Below are 24,276 nucleotides of genomic sequence, written 5' to 3'. Positions count from 1 at the left end.
GTTCCTGGTGGAGGCTGACTCCTGGCTTGCCTTCTCCCTGGGTCCTCACATAGCCTTTCCTCAGTGCTTGGGGGTAGCAAGAGCGCTTGCAAGCTCGGGTCTCTCATACTCTTCTTATGTGGGCACTAATCCCGTCGTGGGTGCCCTACCCTCTCGACCTTATCTAAACCGGATCATCCCCCAGAGACCTCACCTCCAGATACCATCAACATAGATTGGGGAGGCAGGCTGCTCATAAACATTCAGTCCATAACAGTCCATCGCCTCAAAAGCTTATAGTGTAACTAGGGGTCAGAAATCACACAATCCCACATAAAGGGATGAGAATAGTGATAAATGTGGCGGTAGGTACAGCTCAGTTAAAGTTTTAAGAAATCATATTTCGTATTTATTGTCATTGAAAATGGCTCACCAAGCACATTAAACATCTGCCTCTTTCAGGACTTCAGCAGGCCTGTGGCCCATGCTCCAGTGTCTTGATCCCTACACCTGCGTCACGTGAAGGCTTTGTAGACATGCCGTCAGATACTAATTTTTTTTCTTGACAGCTAAAATTGCACCTTTTTCTACAATGAATTCCATGGTGTTCCTAGTAGTTATGTCTTTCCAGTAATGAATTAATTGCTGCATCTGGAGGCAAATTGTTTTAGCCTTTTTTAGTGTTCATTCATTAAAATATAGATCATATTTAAAGGAATATTTGATGAACAATTTATTCTAAAATAGCTCTGTGAATTCTGTGAACTTTCTGCAGGCAGTCTCTCAGTTATCAGTATTTATATCCTAAAATTGCCTTTTGCTTGTCACAAACTTTAATACATTCATTTAGCAATAAATATTTATTGAGTGCCTGCATTGTACACAAAGCTCTGTTAGGTGCCAGGGATATAGCTATGGACTGTCTCTGCCCCCAAGGAGCTTCACATTAAAATCTCAAGCAAAAAGAAGCAAAAAATTGAAAAAGCCTTAACCAGGTCTCCCTTTGGGTAAATTCTAGCCTTTCTAGTCAGACAGCCTTGGCTTGATCACTTAATGCCTTTGTCAGCCTACTTGGCCTCTCTGAAGTTGTTTGTGTGTTTGTAAAGTGGAGATAACTTGCATGATTGTTACAATGAGATGCTGATGGATAGACAGATCTCATTAGACACAAAAGATGTAAAGTTTTTAATGACAACCAATGCAGAAACTGCAGACATCATCACACAGGACAGAAGATAATGCAATGTGATGCACCTCGGTGGAGGTCCTGCTGCCCAGGCCCCAGGATTCCTCTCAGGATGTCCCACTGGTGGCACCACCAGTGTTATTGATTGGTTGGTGGTGGCAGGGGGATGTTCAGCAGCTGTGAGGTGCCCCTTTGCCACTGTCATGGAGGGGAGCATCCGGCCTTCCTCTACCCAGATCGTTCTTTAGCTCTGGCCGTGTACCTGTCTGTACTACCCAGCATGCTCCTGAGTGTGTGCTCTGAGATGGGTGAAGCCAGGGAAGGTGTCTGAGGAGCAGCCCTCAGCACACTGTGGTAGCAAAAGCCCACCTGGGCCACCCCAGCAAAACTAGTACCTAACTCATGGTTTTGACAGTTAATGAGGCAGAGCTTTCAGCATAGTGTTTAGTGCAAAGTACTTAATATTTTAATACCATTACTACATCCTTAAATTAATTATAAATTAATACGTTAATACCATTATTATTCTCAGTGAAGTAAAACATTCAACATTGGAAATAAAACATTGTTTCAGGAGGATCTTCTTTTCCAGATATGGTTAGATAACATGCTTACATAACCCAATGTATTTTCTCTTGGGTCAAACATAAACCTAAACTTTTTCTTCTAAATTTGAGAAAATTATAACAACAAATCTCTGCTGCTGCTTCGTTTTCCAGAAAAGTAAATGAATATTTTCCTAACTCCTCTCCTCCAATAAAAAATACAAAGCAAAACCCCTACAAATATTATAACAGTGATTTTGCTGGTATTACTTGAAAACGTCCATGCAATATAATATACTCATTCTGCTGTTAGTCACGTTTCAGTATTAGAAGACTAAAATTCTTGCAGGAATAGCCAGCAGAGGTTCTACTTAACATTTTGTGTCACTGTGCTGTTGTTACTTAACTAGCAATTTTTAGTTCTAAATATATATTATCTTCCTAAAACAAATTGAGGCAACAAGGTGTGCCAGAAACTGACCCTTGCTGCCACTTGGTCAGAGGTCCCCGTCTTGGATTGCAGGTGCTGTTTGGCACAGCTGATGGGCAGGTGATTGTCATGGATTGCCACGGCAGGATGCTGGCCCACGTCCTCCTGCACGAGTCAGACGGCGTCCTCGGCATGTCCTGGAACTACCCAATCTTCCTGGTGGAGGACAGCAGCGAGAGCGACACAGACTCAGATGACTACGCCCCTCCCCAAGGTACTCATTGGCCCTACTTTCCTTGTCACTGACCAGAAGGACAAGGAAGGGCGCTGGAGGGGAGTAGACTGATGTAGAGGAGGGACGGTGAAGGACCACAACACATATGGCACCCGGGCTTCCTGGGAAGAGTTCTCAAGCTGAAATGCAAGATAGGGCTGGCCTCATCTAGATGTGACTGTCTCCCTGCTGTTGTCCCTTTTCTCAGAATCACTGGTCGAACTGATTACACTTAATTCGCTTACCTTTTCCTAGATATAAAGTGAGACACATGGCTCTTCCTGTGTCCCTGAGATATGGTGGGGCTTAGCTGCTTAGTGACAATAAAGAAAGCTAAAGATGAAAAATTCTGTGCTATTATTATAACTTAATATGTGATATATCCAAATCCCCAATGTTATTAAAGCCTGTGGCTTTAGGTTCATGAGAAAAGGATTTGTTCTGCCATAATGAAGGCCAGCACCTTGGGCAGATAACTCCACATTTCTGTCTATCCTCTTTATTTCAGGCAGAAGCTTTCCTCCTCCTCGGGTCAAAAAGACCTGCTGCCTCTGTGTATACACCACTTGGTGTTGAATACTCTTGGTGGGGATAACTTCAAATTCTAGCCACCTTAACCTCTAGCAGGTCTCCAGAATCAGTGTACAGCACTGGCCTACTCTGTTGGCTCTTCACCAGCATCCCATCCTCTGTATCCATCTCTTCTAAAAAAAATTGACATACAATAATTGTACATATTCATGAGGTACATTGTGACAGTTTGATACACATAATGTATAGTGATCAGATCATTTTAATTAACATATTCATCATCTCAAACATTTATCATTTCTTTGTGATGGGAACATTCAATATCCTCGTTCTAGGTATTTGAAACTATATAATATGATAATATGTTATTGTTAACTATAGTCATCCTACAGTGGTATAGAACACTAGGATTTAGCCTTCCTACCTAGCTGTAACCACCTCGTTTTGGGGAGTGGGACCGGCTTCTTGATTAGAAGTGGTCACACTGCCACAGGCTTCTATCCTTAGCCTGGCAGAGCTGTGCTTACACTGCTGTGTGCCCCTCATAGTCAAAGGGTACAGTGGGTGGTTTCTAACCTTTCCTGCCACTGTGGGGTATGTCATCCTGTGAAGGGCTGTTCTGGGGGAAATTATAGAAATTTTCTCCCCCGTCAGTGTCTGCCTCCATTGGAACCTGCAGTATTCTCATGTTGTCTTCTCTTTCCTGCCACAGCACGTTATGCTCCCCAGCAGCAGACACGTGTGTGTACACACACACTCATTCATTCATTCATTTTAGGAGAAGGCATTCACATGTGAAAAACAGTTGTGATTAATGGTAGTGTTTTAGGACCAGTGGCTTGGGGGCTGTTTATGGGTGTTCCTAGCACTCATAAAGCAGTTTAGGAGTTAACCATCCCCTTTCCTAATAGGATATCAGCCTTGAGAGAAGTGTTTGTCGTATTTCTACAGCCTTATAATAGTAAAGTCAGTGTCTTCATCACATGGACTCAGGATACTCTTAGAACTCCTCTTTAGTGGGTCAAATCCAGATTTACTTACCTCCGTTTTATTATTGAAAAAAAAAAAAAAAAAAAAAAACAAGGGGCCAGGCACAATGGCTCACACCTGTAATCCCAGCACTTTGGGAGGCCAAGGCGGGTGGATCATGAGGTCAGGAGATCAAGACCATCCTGGCTAACACACTGAAACCCCGTCTCTACTAAAAATACAATACAAAACAAAACAAAACAAAAATTAGCCGGGTGTGGTGGTGGGCGCCTGTAATCCCAGCTACTCAGGAGGCTGAGGCAGGAGAATGGCATGAACCCAGGAAGTAGACCCTGCAGTGAGAGCCAAGATCGCACCACTGCACTCCAGCCTGGGCAACAGAGTGAGACTCCGTCTCAAAAAAAAAAAAAAAGAAAAAAAACACAAGATCCAGAGACCAAGTTTATAAAGCAAGTCCAGAGTAAGTCTAAGAACAGAATTCAGTCCCTGGTTGCTCCTCCAGGCAGTTGCCCTTCTCAGAAGCTCAGAAGCAGAGGGGCAGTTTAGAGGATGACAGGTGACAGGTGTTCGCCTTTCACATGCAGCAAGCTGCTTCTTAGTGGCCTAGGGAATTTGAGGGCAGAGGTCGGTATAGTGCAGTGTCATGATGTAAAGCAAAGCAATAGCTGGGCTTCCTCTGCAGACAGATGGCAAGCCGGCCCGCCTCGATGGCTGCTAAGATGAGCCCAGTGTGGGGTAAAGCCTACAGGAGCCTTCTGAAAACCTTGATCTATCTAGGCATCTAGGAAGGGCTTACTTTTGCTTTTTCAAACACCCTGTGAAAGACCAAGTCCATGGTCCATCATGGCCCCTTCTGTAATGTCTGCGTGAGGCTCCAGCGCAGGGTTTTCCTTAACGCCGGCTGGGCTCCGCAGGTGCAGCAAGCCTCTATGAGCCACATTTAGCCCAGCCTTCTCTCCAAATATGGGCGAGCCACTGTGGCTGCTTATTTTCTGTAACATTCAACGGAAGAGGAGTTAGTCTTGAAAAGCAACTTTTTTCTCTTTTAGACCATAATTAAGAAAATGTTTTTATCCCTCCTCCTACCATCCCTGGACATTGTACGACATTAAAATAATTTATGTCTATATAATATCATTAGAACCATGTAACACATTAACATCAAGGTAATAAACTTTCACACATATTCTCACCACTCACCAGTTGCCCCTAGGGCTGTGTCTCTAGTGTCCTGCTTCTTACTCAAGAATTCTCTGTTAGTGCCCACTGATGGCCCTTGTGTAGTTCCTGAATGATGTTGAATGCTTCATTTAGGTAGCATCCCAATCCAGAGCAGGATCTGCATTGTCAGGCAATTTGTAAGGCACCATGCAAGATTGCAGCTTTGGGAACCTGGATTTGGGTGGTGTGCTTCCCTCCTTTTCACCTGGCACTTGTGTTCCTGCAGATGGTCCAGCAGCGTATCCCATCCCAGTGCAGAACATCAAGCCTCTGCTCACCGTCAGCTTCACCTCGGGAGACATCAGCTTAATGAACAACTACGATGACTTGTCTCCCACGGTCATCCGCTCAGGGCTGAAAGGTACAGAATGCTGCACACACCCCAAGCCTGCAGACCAGGCCTGCGTGTGTTTGCTTCAAGGCCGGTCTTGTACACCCTGTGCTTACTGATTCCTGTCCTCTGTGGTGACCCCTTCTGGGCTTCGTGGAGTCTGTTAACTAAAGCCGCTCCCTCTTCGCTCCTTTGCTTATGTGACAAGTCCATACCTAGTCTTATCTCAAAGGGAGATTCCTGACATTCAGTCTTCGTCTTAACCTGCTCTTTTCCTCACTATGACAAGAATGATCCTCTCTCAGGTGTACAAGTGTGTTTGTATCTGTCTTAAGCGTGTCTGCACAATAAACGGACTGCAGCACCTGCCATCCCTGAGGGAGCAGATGGTGCACAAACCATCATTTACACAGAAGCCCCTGTGATTTTAAGAACCTGGCAGGCTTATTAAGGAGCTGATCATTGTGCGATAAAGTTACCTTGAAAGACTTGTGGAGGTTCTGCAATTACTAGACTGAGACATTGATGTGAAGGGCAGCAGTCAAGTGCTGATACCTTCCTGATAGATATTATGAGTGTTGTTATCTCAAAAGAAAATCAGTGGGCATAGGCATTTGGAGTGTTGTAAATTTTGCAATTCGAGGCTACTGCTGATGTTGTTGACTCCATTGATGTGAGTTCTATGGAAAAACAATCTGTCTCTTCAGGGTTGAATGGTACAATGTAAAAAGGTTTTAAAATTCAATACCTGGCTGCCTCTGACCCTTGATGTTTAAGGGACCTCCTGTAATCTGAATGAGGATATAGGAGACAAGGCAGGAACTTTGGTATAACTCGCTACTGTCATTCAAAACTGGCCATCAGTCTAGGGAGTCATTACCGTGTGCTGCTGCTGCTGCTTGCCTGAATTATTCAGCAATCACAGGGATGTAAAGTCTAGGCAGGGCACGGTGGCTCACGCCTGTAATCCCAGCACTTTGGGAGGCCGAGGTGGACGGATCACGAGGTCAGGAGTTCAAGACCAGCCTGGCCAACATCGTGAAACCCTGTCTCTACTAAAAATACACAAATTAGCTGGGCGTGGTGGCAGATGCCTGTAATCCCAGCTACTTGGGAGGCTGAGGCAGGAGAATTGCTTGAACCTGGGAGGTGGAGGTTGCAGTGATCTGAGATCGAGCCACTGCACTCCAGCCTGGGTGACAGAGCAAGACTCTGTCTCAGAAAAAAAAAAAAAAATTAGCCAGGTGTAGTGGTGTGTGCCTATAGTCCCAGCTACTTGGGAGGCTGAGGCAGGAGAATCGCTTGAACCTGGGAGGCGGAGGGTGCAGTGAGCCGAGACCGCACCATTGCATTCTGGCCTGGGCGACAGAGCAAGACTCCGTCTCAAGAAAAATAAAAGGATCAAGTCTATATACTTAACTGTTGGTTGACAAGAATCATACCTGCCTCTGCACCCCCTCAAGTAATTATTCTGTTTTTACACTATAGAATATTTTTGGAAGCATATTACGCACCCTCTGTGGGGCATCCCAATCTACTGTCTCAGGACTGTAATTATAAGGAATTACTTAGGCTGTAAACTCCTGAGGGACGTGAATGATGCTGAAGTCCTTTTTATCACACATACGCCCCGGTAGGAGCTGAGTACCTATTTTTTGTGGTGATGATGAACTTAAATTCCTGTGCTTGTCTGTAAATTTTTTTCTGAATGTTCTGTCTTTCATGGAGCTAAAACACAAGGATGTAATTCCTAATGTATTTATAATCCATGCTTAGCCTTTTTCTTCGAAATTCTGTTTTTAAACCTTTAAACCAAATTTATTAATTTTTTGAGAACCTGCCTCTAGTTCTGGAATCCTGAACTTTGTTTCTCTACCAAATATCTGGTGAAGGCTGAACATAATGCAATTATCACTCAGTTCGTTTTTATTCTTTACAGGGGGAATTTTTCCAATTTTTTGCCACCCTGCTTATGGAAACTTTATTTTTACCCTTTGAATATGCCCAAGGTATTGGAGCAGCATTTCTCTTTTTTTTTTTTTTTTTGAGATGGAGTTTTGCTCTTGTTGCCCAGGCTGGAGTGCAATGGCACGATCTTGGCCCACTACGACTTCTGCCTCCCAGGTTCGAGTGATTCTCCTGTCTCAGCCTCCCGAGTAGCTGGGATTACAGGCGCATGCCACCACGCCTGGCTAATTTTTGTATTTTTAGTAGAGACGGGGTTTCATCGTATTGGTCAGGCTGGTCTGGAACTCCTGACCTCAGGTGATCCACCCGCCTCGGCCTCCCAAAGTGCTGGGATTACAGGCATGAGCCACCACACCTGGCCTGGAGCAGCATTTCTAACGTGTTGCAACTATATGTGTAATATAGGTAGAAGCACACGTTAGGTAACTTGGGGAGGTGACCCAAAGTAGCCCTCCCAAATGTGAAAATTTTTTGAGTTTTCTTCTAAAAATACAGGCAAATTTAGCATTTTAATTATTACCTAACTAGATATCTAAATCTAACCTAAAAATGTTTTCAGTTATTTACAGGATGCTTTCAGTGGGGTGCGGTGGCTCACGCCTGTAATCCCAGCATTTTGGGAGGCTGAGGCAGGTGGATTACCTGAGGTCAAGAGTTCAAGACCAGGCTGGCCAACATGGCAAAACCTCATCTCTACTGAAAATACAAAAATTAGCCAGGTGTGGTGATGCATGCCTGTAATCCTAGCTACTTGGGAGGCTGAGGCAGGAGAATCACTTGAACCCGGGAGGTAGAGGTTGCAGTGTACCGAGATGGCCCCATTGCACTCCAGCCTGGGCAACAGAGCAAAACTCCGTCTCAAAAAAAAATTATTTGCAGGATGCTTTTGTTCTGTGTCTTCCTAGTTTCAGAAAGTTAGACTAAATAGAAATGAGCTGGTGCCATCTAGTAAGTGCTGTAAGGACAGAGGAAAAGCTTCCCTTCTGTCCTCTCTGAAGGTTCCCTGAAATGACTGACAGTAGACAGATTAATAGGAGAAAAGGCATAGAAATGTATTAATGTGAACAAGCATAGGACCCACATAAAATAAGAGACTCCAAGAAAGGCCACATGGTTGGAAGTTTTTATACCCTTTTCATGGGAAGGAGGGAAGTGGGGAGGTGGGTAGGCAATCATGATTTAGTAGTAAGTGATTTCTAGGAGAAATGAAGGGACCCAGGAGGTAGACGTTATCTTGTTAATAATTCTTGGGAACTGAATGGGACTTGTAAGTTATGGGAAGGTGAAGGGTAGAACTCTGCCTGTGACCAAAGGTTTTGACAACTTTTATTATCTTCTCTGGTGGTTAAGTCTTTCCTGGTTATTTGGGGAAAGCAGGAGAAGATCAGAAAGTCCTTGGCTCTGAAGCAGCTTCTAAGGCATGCTTGTGCAGCTTGCAGCCTGTGGGCCACAAGCAGCCCAGGACAGCTTTGAATGTGGCCAACACGAATTTGTAAACTTCCTTGAAACACTATGAGATTTTTTGTTTGTTTAAGCTCATCAGCTCCCGTTAGTGTTCGTGTATTTATGCAGGGCCCAAGACAATTCTTCTTCCAGTGTGACCCAAAGAAGTCAAAAGATTGGACACCTCTGTTCTAAGGCCTTCCAGTTGCCTTTAATTCAAAATGCTCAGGCCGGGCACGATGGCTCATGCCTGTAATCCCAGCACTTTGGGAGGCTGAGGTGGGTGTATCACATGGTCAGGAGTTCAAGACTAGCCTGGCCAACATGGTGAAACCCCGTCTCTACTAAAAAACACAAAAATTAGCCGGCCATGGTGGCTTGCGCCTATAATCCCAGCTATTCAGGAGGCTGAGGTGGGAGAATTGCTTGAACCCGAGAGGCAGAGGTTACAGTGAGCTGAGATCATGCCACTGCACTCCAGCCTGGGCGACAGAGCAAGACTCCATCTCAAGAAAAAAAAAAATGCTTAGTGTACCAAAGCACCATACTTGGGATCTCGTTCTCTGTGCCCTGACAGTGCTGTATGTAGGCAATTTACCTTTTCTCTCTTGGGATCAGAATGTTTTAAGGACTTAACCTTTACATGTGGTATGAATAGCAATCATTTTTGTTTTGTTTTTTTTTTGAGACGGAGTCTCTCTGTGTCGCCCAGGCTGGAGTGCAGTGGCCGGATCTCAGCTCATTGCAAGCTCCGCCTCCCGGGTTTACGCCATTCTCCTGCCTCAGCCTCCCGAGTAGCTGGGACTACAGGCGCCCACCACCTCGCCCGGCTAGTTTTTTGTATCTTTTAGTAGAGACGGGGTTTCACCGTGTTAGCCAGGATGGTCTCGAACTCCTGACCTCGTGATCCGCCCGTCTCGGCCTCCCAAAGTGCTGGGATTACAGGCTTGAGCCACCGCGCCCGGCCTCATTTTTGTTTTGTAACTTATTTTTTTATCCACTATCTTACGGGCTATGTTGGTAAATATTGGGAAGAGACAACCAGGATACTGTTGGAGATGGCACATGGCAGTGTTTTTAGCCTAGGGTCATCTGTTCTGTTACAAACAGGTCAGTTACTTGTCTCATAGAGGAAATTAAAAAGGTCTCCAATCCACCTGGTTTTTCTCTGTTACTGTCTCAGAGGAATATCACTAAAGAACTTTTGCGGTGGCTCAAGCCTGTAATCCCAGCACTTTGGGAGGCCGAGGCGGGTGGATCACGAGGTCAGGAGATCGAGACCATCCTGGCTAACATGGTGAAACCCCGTCTCTACTAAAAATACAAAAAACTAGCCGGGCGTGGTGGCGGGCGCCTGTAGTCCCAGCTACTTGGAGGCTGAGGCAGGAGAATGGCGTGAACCTGGGAGGCGGAGCTTGCAGTGAGCCGAGATCACACCACTGCACTCCAGCCTGGGTGACACAGCGCGAGACTCCGTCTCAAAAAAAAAAAAAAAAAAAAAAAGAACTTTTGCAGTGAAGGAAGGTGACTCACAATATTGTTTTAGTGTATCACCAGCACTGGAATTTATGTCCTGTGCAAAAGAACCTAGAATTCCACATAGCTCTTGGTCCCTGCCCAGGCCTTTTCTGCATCATCCAGCACACTTCATTTTCACTGCAGATGTGTCTGTGGGCTCAAACGCCGGGGTCTGGGGAGGGTTAGGCTCTGGGTTTGCTTGGCAGTGGTTTGCTGAGGAAGTTCTGCCTTACTCAGATTCTCTTCCTTCAGAACAGGGACTTCTGTTCATCACGCAATAAGCAGGGAATTATTCATTTTGCTTGGGGTTTTTACCCATTGTTATGACTTCTACTCTTTTCCTGAGTGGAAATAATTCAATTATGAGTTCAGGAATTTTCTGCCCAAGCCAGTTCATCCCTCAGTGGCAAAGCAGGCTCCCAGAGGCACTCATTTCATCCCACACTTGCCTTGAAGTTAAAAGCTCCAACCCCTGGACTTTGTTTGTTTTTTTGTTTTGCAGAATTTTCTCTTTTTATCATTTCATTGAGCACACTGAGAAAATGAGGAGGGAATTTTTGAGGCAGGTAGTTTCAGTCATTGATGCCATCTGCTCCTGCGGGCAGACCTGATAAGATTTGCCCACATCATCCTCATTGCGTACATGCCCCTTTTTTTCGGTCCTTGCAATGAAACATACTTCTTAAACGGGGAAAAAAAAAAGTACCTGTTATTTTATCATCACACACTTTGCTAATTAATTAGTTTCTCTTTCCTCCACCCCCCACTGCTGCATATGCACGTGTGTATGCAAATACACACATGCGTGTCTAATGACTAATAAAGAGGTGAATCAAAAGGACCGGATAACTGCAGACTCCAAACAGTAGCTGCAATATATATGGTGCTTGATAAGCACATCTTTCTTTTTCTGTTAAAATGTAGCTGCCTCTTTCTGACCCAGTAATACCACACAAGGGCTTCTTGTTAACACAAAAGAACTACATTTTCACTGACTTCATATAACCTTCCAGACTTTTACCAAAAAAGATCCATAAGATTTTCTGGCTAAAGAATAGTGTACGTGTGCTGAATTTCTTTGTGTAAAATCTGTTAGAGACCAAAAACCCACACCCCCCAAAATCGCTGAGAAACATAGATGCTTCCGGAGTACGGGCCTCTTGTGTGCTCCGGAACTCCCCGTTGCCTGTGAGGGTGAGATTAGAGACTCTGGGCCACGAGCTTTAGGAAAAGGGACAAGAGGCCTGCTGAGTAGAGCATTAGTTTGTTCCTTTTAGGTTGTATTCTGAAACAAATTTAAAAATGAGAGATTCAAGCAAAATTACTATGGAAGTCTTGGGCAAAGACACTGGGGATTATTTTTTAAATAAGACAGACATCGTTTACAAAAAGTTTCTGAAACAAAAAAGTTCTGTCCTGACTATATCTAGGCTTCTGTATCCTCCTCTTCTTTATCATAGTGACATGTAGAAATTGAATGAGTATTTTCTTTTACTTTGATTTTCCCACTAATTTCTGAAAATTTTAAATTCCTACCCTAGGAATTCAACTCCTGCAGAAAACTCACATACTCCTGGCTGACACTGAACAATTCAGGGTTATTCTTTCTTAGTCCCACTGCTGAGTTCTTCCTGCTAGTACTTTATGAGATAGCCAGAATCCCTGGTCGCGGCTGTGCCTGTCATGTGGCTCAGGACTGCTTTATGCTAAATCATCAGAGGTGTTCACATATGTTGCTATATCACTTGATGCATGTAGCTCCATAATCGTTGGAACAAGAAATGGCATTATTTGTATAGAATTTAATCTTTTTTGAAAGAGTCATTCGCCTTTGCAGATGACAGTAATCTCATTATAACTTTGCATCTGCATTAAAAGAAGTCCTGGCCGGGCGCAGTGGCTCACGCCTGTAATCCCAGCACTTTGGGAGGCCGAGGAGGGTGGATCACCTGAGGTTGGGAAGTTGAAACCAGCCTGACCAACATGGAGAAACCCCGTCTCTACTGAAATACAAAATTAGCTGGGCATGGTGGCGCATGCCTGTAATCCCAGCTACTCGGGAGGCTGAGGCAGGAGAATCGCTTGAACCTGGGAGGCGGAGATTGCAGTGAGCTGAGATCGCGTCATCGCACTCCAGCCTGGGCAACAAGAGTGAAACTCTGTCTCAAAAAAAAAAAAAGAAGTCCCTGAGAGTTAACTTGTAAACATTTGGATTCATTCTTGCCTCAGCTAGAGCCCATCTCGTAGACAGATGGGGAGTGCCCCAAGTTGCTTGCTGAGTCCCTGAGCAGTCTCCGAAAGCATCATCGTCTAGGTCAGCTCTGCAGGGGCAACAACCCACTTTTCTGTTGGGGAAAGCCACCTTGCAATACAATTCAAAAAAATCTTATTTTAAAAATAAATACAAGAATGGTGCGGTTCAGATGAGGAGCTCTGGAAATTTCATGTCATCACCTTTATTTCTACAATATTGCAATGATGCTTCTGTCCTAAGAAGCTTGAGACACCGTCGTCTTTGTTACTACTTTGACTGTTTATGTTAGTGCTTTGCCTTTTGGTTGCCTTGTGTGCCCAAAGCTGCTCTCCAGAGAACGTCATCTCAGTTTCCTGATCACAAGCAGGGTTTTCCCTGAGATGGACCTAGGTGTTGAATGCCCAGAGCGCATTTAGTATGTGCACGAATCCTCTAGCTTCCCCCCCACCCCCGCCCTGTAAAAGAATCTGATTCACCAGGATGTTTTTTATTCTTTTATGTAATTTTTCATTTCCTGGTTGTGACAGATTTTTTTCCATTTTCTATTCATCTGTAACTGCTTTGGCTCAGCCCTTTGTCTCCCTACTTTCTGCTCTGCAGCTAACTTCATGAGAAAGTCCTGGGTTCCCTGGGTCTGGAAACCTGTCTTGTCCCAGGAGACACACTCCAGTTTTCAGCAGAGGTGAAAGAGCCTCAGCCACCTCAGAATGTTATGGTAGCAGCATCAAAATCATGACCATGCATGAATAAGGGGTATTGTAATGTGCGTGCTGATAGAGCCTGGGGACCACTGAATTCTAGCCCCACCTCTGAAATATGTGCTCATCAGGGCAGAGCATTTTCTTTAAGTTCCACCCAGCTTCTCTGCAAAGTGGGCCACTTTGGTTCTAGATTTCAGAGATCTCTGTATAAACCAGATTACGATTTTAGGGTCTTAGGGAGAAAAAAAATGTCATAAATCTTATTAATACTAATAGCTTTTGTTTTACCAGCAAGAAATAAGTAAATTGCTCACATTGGGATAAGATAAACCTTTTAATAGCTATTTTTTATAGTCACTGAGTAGTTTGTAAGTGGGCATTGAATTTCCAGTGTGGAAATTACGCTGAAAAAACTGTCTCCCAGCAGGGGTATTTTCTTTTCTAAGCCCCACAACATCATCAAATGGCGAATAAGAGTCAGCGTTCTCATATGCTTGTGTGTCCTTTGTGTGAACCTTATCTGCCCAGTAGTGCTCAGAAATCAAAGGAATATAAACTAAAGCTTTGTTTTCGATGTGTTTTTTACTTTTGGCATTTATAAACTCTCTGAGTCATCCCTGGGAGTGGAGGACACGGCAGTGGGACCAGCACTTATATGAATATACAGTCATAGGTTTTATTGTCTTGCTTTCTCTTTAAAGAAAAAGGAAGTTCTACAAGTCTCATTATGGAAATACTGGAATTGGAGATACATATTTAATATGCCAACTTTATTATATCATGATTTCTACCTAATTTGATTGTGTTTCAGGAAACTACAATTTCCATTCATGTGACAAACACCTGTTTTTAATAGAATCCATCTTCTTCAGAGAAATAGGTGGTTGTATTCATGAGCTAAAACATGAATATATGGGCTGGGCACTGTGGCTCACCCCTGTAATCCCAGCACTTTGAGAGGCCGAGGCGGGCAGATCACCTGAGGTCGGGAGTTCGAGACCAGCCTGACCAACATGGAGAAATCTCGTCTCTACTAAAAATACAAAATTAGCCGGGTGTGGTGGCACACGCCTGTAGTCCCAGCTACTCGGGAGGCTGAGGCAGGAGAATCGCTTGGAACCAGGAAGCAGAGGTTGCAGTGAGCCGAGATCATGCCATTGCACTCCAGCCTGGGCAACAAGAACGAAACTCCATCTCAAAAAAAAAAAGAAAGAAAGAAAAAACCATGAATATATTTTTTGTTACATTTGCTCAGTGTCTGTATTTGTTAAACTACTGAAGACAGTAGCCTTGCTGAGTGACAGTTTAAAGAGGGCTGCGTCCTTGTGCTGATCCTCTCTCCTCTGTTTCAGAGGTGGTAGCCCAGTGGTGCACACAGGGGGACTTGCTGGCAGTCGCTGGGATGGAACGGCAGACCCAGCTTGGTGAGCTTCCCAATGGCCCCCTTCTGAAGAGTGCCATGGTCAAGTTCTACAATGTTCGTGGGGAGCACATCTTCACACTGGACACTCTTGTGCAGGTAAGGATGTTCTCTGGAAACAAGTAAATTTTCATCTGTATCTGCTTTCAGGGAGTGGCATCACTATGTTGGTATTCCCCCAATTTCTGTTAAATACTAGTGAATGGGTTATTATAATTATTGTTGACAAATTTTATTTTAATCTTTTTTTACCTTAGTTAGGTTGTGGTGTTTAAACCAGGAGAAATAAGGGAGAAAGCAGTTTTTGCCTTTTAACCAGAATGCTTTATTCCATTTCCCAGTCAAATGAGCATATAGTGAAGAAGCAGAGTAAGCTGGTGTTTATTATCAGTCTGAAGTAGAAATCGGAAACTTGCAGAAGTGATTGCTGAATCTTCACTTATTCACTTTTAGGAAAGGAAGAGTAATTTTCTTCTCTACTCTTAGTGAGTTCTTAGCAGGACTTTCCGTTACAAAGGACAGATTAACAAGAGAAAAACAAACAGAAGTTTAATAACATGTACATCTCCTGCATACACGGGAGTTAACCCAAAGAAATGAGTAAGTCTTTAGAGCAGCTCAAAAAATTGTCTTAGACTACAGGCTCAAATGCTTCACAGAAACAGAAAGAGGGGTGATGTTCGTTCTGCAGATTTAAGCCAATGCCTTCTCTTTTTTTTTAAGTTTCCAGAAATCCAGTCATCCTTCTCTTCCTGGTGCCGAGAGAGACCGTTACATGTGTAGATTTCTTTTTTTCTTTTTCTTTTTTTTTTTTTTTTGAGATGGAGTCTCACCAGGCTGGAGAGCAGTGGTGTGGAAATCTCGGCTCACTGCAAGCTCCGTCTCCCGAGTTCACACCATTCTCCTGCCTCAGCCTCCCCAGTAGCTGGGACTACAGGTGCCCGCCACCACACCTGGCTAATTTTTTGTATTTTTACTAGAGACAGGGTTTCACTGTGTTAGCCAGGATGGTCTTGATCTCCTGACCTTGTGATCTGCCCGTCTTGGCCTCCCAAAGTGCTGGGGTTACAGGCATGAGCCACCACACCTGGCCTGCCTTTCCCTTTTAAACTGTTCTTCACTTTGTAGCCACAGTCTTTGTAAAATCACAAGTCAGATCGGTAGCTTCTTACTGTCCTTAGGATAAAGTTAAAAAATTCATTATGCCTTAAAAAGATCACCATAATCTGGTCCTCCATCCTCTCTAGAATTAGCTCTTACCACAGCCAGATTTTCTTTATAGATGTAATTTATCTTACAAAAGGGTAACTCTTCAGAGTTTATCCTGTGTCCTTTTATTTTTTATTTTTTTTTTGAGATGGAGTTTTGCTCTTGTTGTCCAGACTGGAGTGCAATAGCACCATCTCGGCTCACTGCAACCTCCTCCTCCCGGGTTCAAGCAATTCTCCTGCCTCAGCCTCCTGAATAGCTGGGATTACAGGCACCCGCCACCACGCCCGGCTAATTTTTGTATTTTTTTTAGTACAGACGGGTTTTTGCCATGTTGGCCAGGCTGGTATTGAACTCCTGACCTCAGGTGATCCACCTGCCTCAGCCTTCCAAAGTGCTGGGATTACAGGTATAAGCCACCACTCCTGGCCTACCCTGTGTCTTTACCCTATGTGTATCTCAAAATAACCAGCTCGAAATTATCCTTATGCCAAAGAGGCAGATTTGTGGTGGCTTATTCTGGTCTCCTACGGTCATATTTGGGAAGCATGTCCTGAACCCTGTCACACTCTGATTTTGTGTTTGTTACGCCAGTGATGAACCTTTATATTTTAACTAAATTTTTGTTAAGCAGTAATTTTAAAAGCTTAGAAGTCTTTAAGAAAGTATACACAGATGGGCCCCCTTTCTATTTGTTTTTATTTCCCAGAAATCTTTAGGCCACCTTATGTTTGGGTCAGTTATAGTGGAGGATTATTTCTCAGCAGCGCGTAATAGAGGCATGCCTGGGAGGGAGTTGACAGTGGAGGTGATAATAAACAAGAATCTGTGTCCTAACATTACTCGGCTCATCAGAGAGGCAGGGATAGCAGATATGGGGAAATCTGTAATTAGATGCAGGCATTAAATATTTAAATATATTTTTTCTTTTAATTGTGGTAAAATACATATAACATAAAATTTATCATCTTAACCATTTTTAAGTGTACTGTTTTATAGTGTCGAATATATTACATTATTTTACAACTAATTTCCAGCACCTTTTCATCTTGCAAAATGAAAACTCTTTAGCTATTAAACAACTACTCCCTGTTTCTCCCTCTTCCCAGTCCATGAGAAGCACCATTTTACTATCTTTTCTATGAGTTTGACTCTACAATCCTCATGTAAGTGGAATTATGCAACATGTTGACAAACCAAATTCTGTGCAGTATTCTGAGCCAAATATGAGCAACCGTGGCCTAGGACACAGTCACAAGAGGTTCTGAGAATATGTGCCTTAGGTAGTCAGGTCACGGCTTGGTTTTGTACGTTTCAGGGAGACAGAAGTTACAGACCAAAGACATACATCAGTATTCGTAAGGCACATGTTGGTTAAACCTGTGGAAGGATAGGACATCTTGAAATGGGGCCACACACATGTCACAGGTGGATTCAAAGATTTTCTGATTGGCAGTTGGTTGAAAGAGTTAAGCTTTGCCTAAAGGGTTGAAGTCAGGAGAAACAAGTGCTTGAGTTAAGGTAAGGGGGTTGTGGAAGCCAATGTTCTTGTTCCCCGCCGCAACCTCCCTGCGCCCTGCCAGACGGAGGTCTTGCCCTGTCCCACAGGCTGGAGTGCAGTGGCGCCATCTCAGCTCACTGCAACCTCCGTCTCCCGGGTTTAAGCAGTTCTCCTGCTTTCACTGTGTTGGCCAGGCTGGTCTTGAACTCCTGACCTTGTGATCTGCCCTCCCAAAGTGCTAGAATTACAGGCAGGAGCCACTGCGTCCGGCCCCAAGGTTCTTGTTATGCAGATGAAACCACTTAAGTAGCAGGCTTCACGGTGAATAAATGGTAAATGTCTCCTTTTAGACCTTAAAAGGTATTAGACTCTTGGTTAAATGTCTCCTGGATCAAGAAAAGACCTAGGAAAGGAAGGACATTCTCTACAAAATGCAAATTTCCCCCACGAGAGATGATTTTGCAGGGTTTTGCCATTTGCAGGTTTTGCCGTTTCAAAACATATCAACAAAATATATTTGGGGGTAAAATACTTTGATTTCCTTTAGGCCCGCCATCCGTTGTATGATGCTATGTCAGATTCAGGTTGGAATTTGGTATTTTATTGCTACAAAGAGTCTTAGTTTTATCAGTCTTACCTCTATTTTAATGTTAATGTTGGTCAGTTGTGCCTAAACCCCAAAGGGATGGGGGCAATATAAGGACCATGTCCAATCTTCCTTCCTGTCATAGCCTGAACTAGTTTTTCGAGTCTCGCTCTGTCGCCCAGGCTGGAGTGCAGTGGCATGATCTCGGCTCACTGCAAGCTCCGCCTCCCAGGTTCACGCCATTCTCCTGCCTCAGCCTCCCAAGTAGCTGGGACTACAGACGCCCGCCACCATGCCCGGCTAGTTTTTTGTATTTTTTAGTAGAGACGGGGTTTCATCCTGTTAGCCAGGATGGTCTCGATCTCCTGACCTCGTGATCCGCCCACCTCGGCCTCCCAAAGTGCTGGGATTACAGGCTTGAGCCACCGCGCCCAGCCTGAACTAGTTTTCTAGACTCCTTTGGGATCCCCTTGGCCAAAAGAAGGCCCATTCTGTAGGTTGGGTGGCTTAGAATTTTATTTTTGGTTTACAAGTGTTTATCTTTTTCTGACTGGCTTATTTCACTTAGCATAATGTCCTTAAGGTTCATCCATGTTGTACCATGTGTCAGAATTTTCTTTCTTTTTAAGGCTGAATAATATTTTATTGTATGTATATACCACATTTTGTTTACCCATTGATGAACTTTTGGGTTCCTTCCGTCTTTCGGCTGTTGTGAATAATTCTTCTGTGAACATGGGTGTACACATATCTCTTTGAGACCCTGCTTTTCAAGTCTTCCGGATTTGTGCCCAGAAGTGGACTTGCTGGATCATATGGTAATTCTATTTTTAATTTTGTGAGGAACTGCCATACTGTTTTTTCATAGCAGCTTGTTAACAGAAAGACTAGTAAAATACTTTAAAGAGGTTTATTTTGAGCCAGTATGGGTGACCCTGGCCCAGCAAAACAGTCTCAAGAGGTCCTGAGAAAGTGCACCCGAAGCAGTTGAATTACAGTTTGGTTTTGTGCATTTCAGGGAGGCAAGAGTTACAGGCAAAGACATAAATCAACATGTGGAAGGTATCCGTTGGCTCAGCCTGAAAATGTGGAATATTTTGAAGCCAGGAGAAGTAGAGGAGTGTACAAGTCAGGTAGATTCAGAGATTCTTTAATCTAGTTAGTTAAAGCAACAAAATTTGATCTAGAACTTGGGAGTCAGCAGAAAGGAATATTTTAAGTTAAAACATTCGGATGCTATGTCAGAGTCAGCCAAAATATGGCCCATTTAGTGAGATTGATGGCCTGTAGGCATGGCTTAAGGCTTGCCTTGCATGACCTTAGGTATTGTTTAGAATTTGTTATCTTATTTCCATCAAGAGTCTTTTGTCAGTCTTATGATCTCTATTTTAACTTTTACTCAGGTCAGTTGGGGGGGGAGTTTACTCAGTCAGTTTACTCAGTTCCAGATGGGGGGGGAGTATAATGAGGTGTGTCCAACCTCCCTTTCTGTCATAGCTAGGAATTTTTAAAAGTTTTTCTGGGGTTTCCTTGGCCAAGAGAGGCTCCATTCAGTCGATAGGGGGCTTAGGATTTTATTTTTGGCTTACAAGCTGCACCATTTTACATTTTCACTAACATTACACAAGGATTCTAGTTTTTCCACATCCTTGCCAATATTGTCATTTTTCTGGGATTTTTTTTTGGAGTAACCATCCTCTTGGATGTTAGGTGATATCTCATTGTGGTTTTGATTTGCATTTCCCTTAGGATTAATAATGTAGATTAGTGATGTTGTTGCATATCTTCTTTGGAGAAATGTCTGTTCAAGTCCTTTGCCCATTTTTCAGTCAGGTTATTTGGGTTTTTGTTTTTAAGAAGTGGGATTAAACTATGTCTTTGGGCAGTATAGTATCTCCTTGAGCAAATAAGCCTATTTGTTCATTCATTTGTTCAAGCATCCAGCCAAGATATTTTGAGGAGCTACTGTGTGGCTGGCACTGAGCTCTGAGTACTGGTGTTTCCGAGCTGAACAAGGAAGACATGATCCATACCTCCTAGGAGCTCACAGCTAGTGAAGGAAGACAGACAAGTGATGACACAGAAATGCTTTTGATTTTGAAGTAGAACGATTTACCTGGTGCTTTGATAACCTGGAGGAAAGGACTCTTACACCTGCCCTTTGTGGGTATTTTTCTACCTCTGCCTGATCTCTTTTCTCACCCTGTATTCCTCAGACCGTTTCAACCACTCTTACAGCTTTAATTCCAATCTCAGTGAAGGTCTGAAGCCTAAGGAAACAGGCCTGTATAGACCCACCTGCTTACTTCACAAACCCACTAGCCATCTCATAGGCATTGCACATGCAACATGCCCAAATCTCAGAACACTCCACCACGTAGATAATGCTCCTTTTTCAGGTCGTGGTCCAGCTGCTCAAGCCAGAAGTCACAGCCTGTCCACTGAATCCCAGTGAGTATTTTTACCTCCTAGATATCTTCATGTCTACATCCTTTTGTCTTCATTGGCCACCACCTTAATCCAAGCCACCCTCATCTTAGCTGCAGTGTTTGAGCCATGCCTTTCCCTTTCTTTTCTTTTTTTTTTTTTTCTGATGGAGTTTCACTCTTGTTGCCCAAGCTGGAGTGCAATGTTGCAATCAGCATTCACTGCAACCTCTGCCTCCCAGATTCAAGTGAGTCTCCTGCCTCAGCCTCCCGAGTAACTGGTATTACAGGTGCATGCCACCACACCTGGCTAATTTTTTGTACTTTTTTTAGTAGAGATGTTGGCCAGGCTGGTCTTGAACTCCTGACCTCGTGATCCACCCGCCTCAGCCTCCCAAAGTGCTGGGATTACAGGCATGAGCCACCACACCTGGCCTGCCTTTCCCTTTTAAACTGTTCTTCACTTTGCAGCCACAGTCTGTAAAATCACAAGTCAGATCAGTAGCTTCTTACTGTCCTTAGGATGAAGTTGAAAAAATTCATTGTGCCTTAAAAAGATCACCATAATCTGGTCCTCCATCCTCTCTAGAATTAGCTCTCACTCCATCCTCCTCTGACCCTGCCAATCTGGACTCTTCTGTTTCTCAGTTTACCAGATGCCTCCTTTCTTCCAAGCTTTGCACCATGCCTGGAACAGATCTTGGCTCATGGCAGTCTCAGTAAATACTGGTTGAATCAATCAGTGAGCCTTAGCATTGTATCTTACTGCTCTGCCTTACTTGGTGAGTTATGTTGGGGCAGCACTCCTCTCCTCCAGGGGGCACCAGCTGCCGGGAGTCTGTCCCTTGCAGACTCCTGATCCAGCAACAGGTGAATGAAGTACACTGACACACAGATAAATTCTGCTTTGCCAGTCCAGCTGCGTGTGTGGGAGCCGCTTACAGACTCCCTGCTGAGTCCTGTAAACAGTTGCCACTCGACCCTGATCAGCTAGTCTGACTTGCATTTATTCAGTAAGTTAATTAAAAAAAGCTTGAGTCAACACCATTAGAGGGTAATTGACATTGTGGACTTCCCCAGTAAAAAGCACTTAAGCACCTCCGTACATCAAAGGTTAGTCTTAAGATTATATGAGTAAACAAGCGAGCTAGGTAAACTACTCCGCCTTTCTTTATTACTATTTTAATTTGTTTAACTAAAGGTAAAGGGATCAGTTTGCCTTCAGCCAGATATTTTACCGAATTTACCCACCAAAGTTATGCGAACTTCTCAGCCTTCCAAGAAGATTTGTGTCTATTTCTGTAACTAACTCTTTTTCCCACCAGCCTGATTGAACCCCAACATTATGTAAATTTCAAGGACCAGATAACTTAAGATTATTTGCCATTTACATTATCTCTTGGTTTCTTTAGCCACTGGCAATCATAACATAATTTCTTTTTAAAAAATTAATAGTAAATTACTTTTAGAAATAGAATACAGTTTGATTATAGCATAGGTTATGTAAGGGGCAGCAACAGGAAGTAAGACTAGAAAAGTGTCTTAGGACCAAATGTGTCTTAGTGTGTTTGGGCTGCTATACGAAAATACCTTAGACTGAGTGATTTATAAATAATACAACTTTATTTCTTACAGTTCTGGAGGCTGGGAAGTCCAAAATCCAGGCACTGGTAGATTCTGTGTCTGGTCTGCTCCATAGATGGCACCTTGTGCCTGTGTCCTCACACGGTAGAAGGCATAAAAGCAGGGAGGCACCTCCCTTTAACCTGTTTTCTAAGGGCACTAATCCCATTGTGAGGACGGAGGCCTCATGACTTAATCACTCCCCAAAGGCCCCACCTAATACCACCACCATGAGAACTAGATTGCAGCAAGAATTTTGGAGGGACACACATTCAGACCATGCATAGCACTGGCCAAGATGTTAAACTTCATTTGGCCTTTTGTTTTGTATGTTTATTTTATGAGCAAGGGAGAGGTGAGACAGGGCTTTGGGGAGACTAATCTGACAGCAGTGTCGTTATCTCAGTAAGAAGGAATCAGGACAAAAAACCAGAACAGTGAAAATAGAGTGGAAGAGAGACACAGAGTTCAGAGAGATTATAAGAGATTTGGCTTCTGGAGCACTGTGAGGAGGAGGTCAGTACCAGTGAAAGCATACCTTTTTTTTTTTTTTTTTTGAGATAGTGTCTCACTCTGTCACTCAGGCTGGAGTGCAGTGGTGTGATCTTGGCTCACTGTAACCTCCACCTCCTGGGTTCAAGCAATTCTCCCACCTCTGTCTCCCGAGTAGCTGGGACTACAGGTGTGTGCCACCACACTGGCTAATTTTTGTATTTTTTGGTAGAGACAGAGTCTCACCATGTTGGCCAGGCTGGTCTTGATTTTTCTGACCTCAAGTGATCTGCCCACCTTGGTCTTCCAAAGTGCTGGAATTACAGGTCTGAGCCACCACACCTGGCCAAAAGCAGACCATTTTAGTTACTGTTGCAGCCATATCTCTAAGGGTGGAAGGCGTTTGGGGATGTGGGACTGGAACTGAGACAAGAGATTGGGTTGGAGATAGATATTTGGAGTCATCCACAAGGAGGCCATAGTTGGAGAAATGAAATGGATTTAATGTCAAAGGAATGAATAGAAAGAGGGGAAATGAGGAAAGGACCAAGCATAGAACTTTGGATAGTGGAGTGATAGCCTTCATTTAACAAGCAGCAGAAGGAAGGAGATGGAAGAGGAATGTCACAGAGAACCATTAAAGGAAATATGTCAAACAAAAGAACAACAGTTGAAAGTAGACATGAAAAATTGGATTTGGAAGTTTTAAGGTCAAAAATGGTCTCGCTGGAATAGTGATGGAGGTCACATGGTAAAAGATTTTTTGTTCATTCAGTCGATCTTTATTGAGCCATCTATATGCCAAGCATTGTTCTATGTGCTGGAGATACAGCTGTGACAGCCAAGATGAAGAACTGGCGACTAAGCGGCTAGTGAAGAAGTTGAGGCAGCACATGTAAACTACTGTTTTGACAGGGTTTGAGGGGAAGGCAGAGAGAGGATGGTAACTTGAAATGGAGAGGCATAACTGTGTTCATATACAATTAATAAGTCTTTGGGGAAAAAAGAAGACATAAGGAAGCAAGAAAAAGAATAGCAAGCTACAAGAGCCCACTGCAAGTTGGAAGATGTGGGTTTGATTGCAGTACGGAGGTTTAATCTAGAAGAGACAGAAAGGAAGGAGAGATTGTGGAAAGAGATGAAGGATTTTTAAGTAAAGGAGGGGGCCAAAGCACACACACACTACAGGACAATGCCAGTCTGCTCAGTAAACTAAAGGCAGGATGAAAAACACAGGGAAGATTCGGCAGGAGTGCCATGGAGTACCATCCACTTGCCATACCGGATAATAAATTTAAAGTGAGAGTCAGTGATGTCCATGCCTTCACTGTAATCCTAGAGTCAGTAGTACCGATTGCTTGAAATTAGGAACTGGAAAGGTGAGTGTAGTAGGAGGGCCAAGGAGTCGAAGGAATCTAGGAAACTGCTAGGGATACTGTGGAATTGGGCAGCCGTGGCATCAGTGGTTAGATACTTCATGACCTGAGGCTAGGAAGTGTAAAGTCATAAAAAGACATGTTCAAGAGGAGGTGATACAAACAAAATGGGAAATTGTGGTTGGATAGGGACTTTAAATTTCTATTTTGGAAGTGAAGTAATTCTGAGTTAACCCTGAAGTAGAACAGAGTTAAGGCCATATGTATGAGGC

At 43.7% G+C, this 24,276-nt stretch overlaps 1 protein-coding gene across 7 annotated transcripts in view; it reads left to right on the top strand.

Moving 5' to 3' along the window:
- Positions 1-24,276, top strand: part of TULP4 (TUB like protein 4) — a 280,793-nt gene that overhangs the window by 216,858 nt on the left and 39,659 nt on the right. For all 7 annotated transcript variants that reach the window (XM_017958185.3, XM_031667335.1, XM_017958184.3 and 4 more), the window contains 3 exons: positions 2,234-2,414; positions 5,383-5,517; positions 14,724-14,890. In XM_017958185.3, the coding sequence (XP_017813674.1) occupies positions 2,234-2,414; positions 5,383-5,517; positions 14,724-14,890 (483 nt within the window). The remainder of the gene's footprint in view (positions 1-2,233; positions 2,415-5,382; positions 5,518-14,723; positions 14,891-24,276) is intronic.

The sequence above is a fragment of the Papio anubis genome, chromosome 6 (assembly GCF_008728515.1).
Source record: "Papio anubis isolate 15944 chromosome 6, Panubis1.0, whole genome shotgun sequence".
Classification (NCBI taxonomy): domain Eukaryota; kingdom Metazoa; phylum Chordata; class Mammalia; order Primates; family Cercopithecidae; genus Papio; species Papio anubis.
The sequence above is the reverse complement of the archived record's forward strand: the minus strand, read 5'-3'. Positions and strand labels throughout refer to the sequence as shown.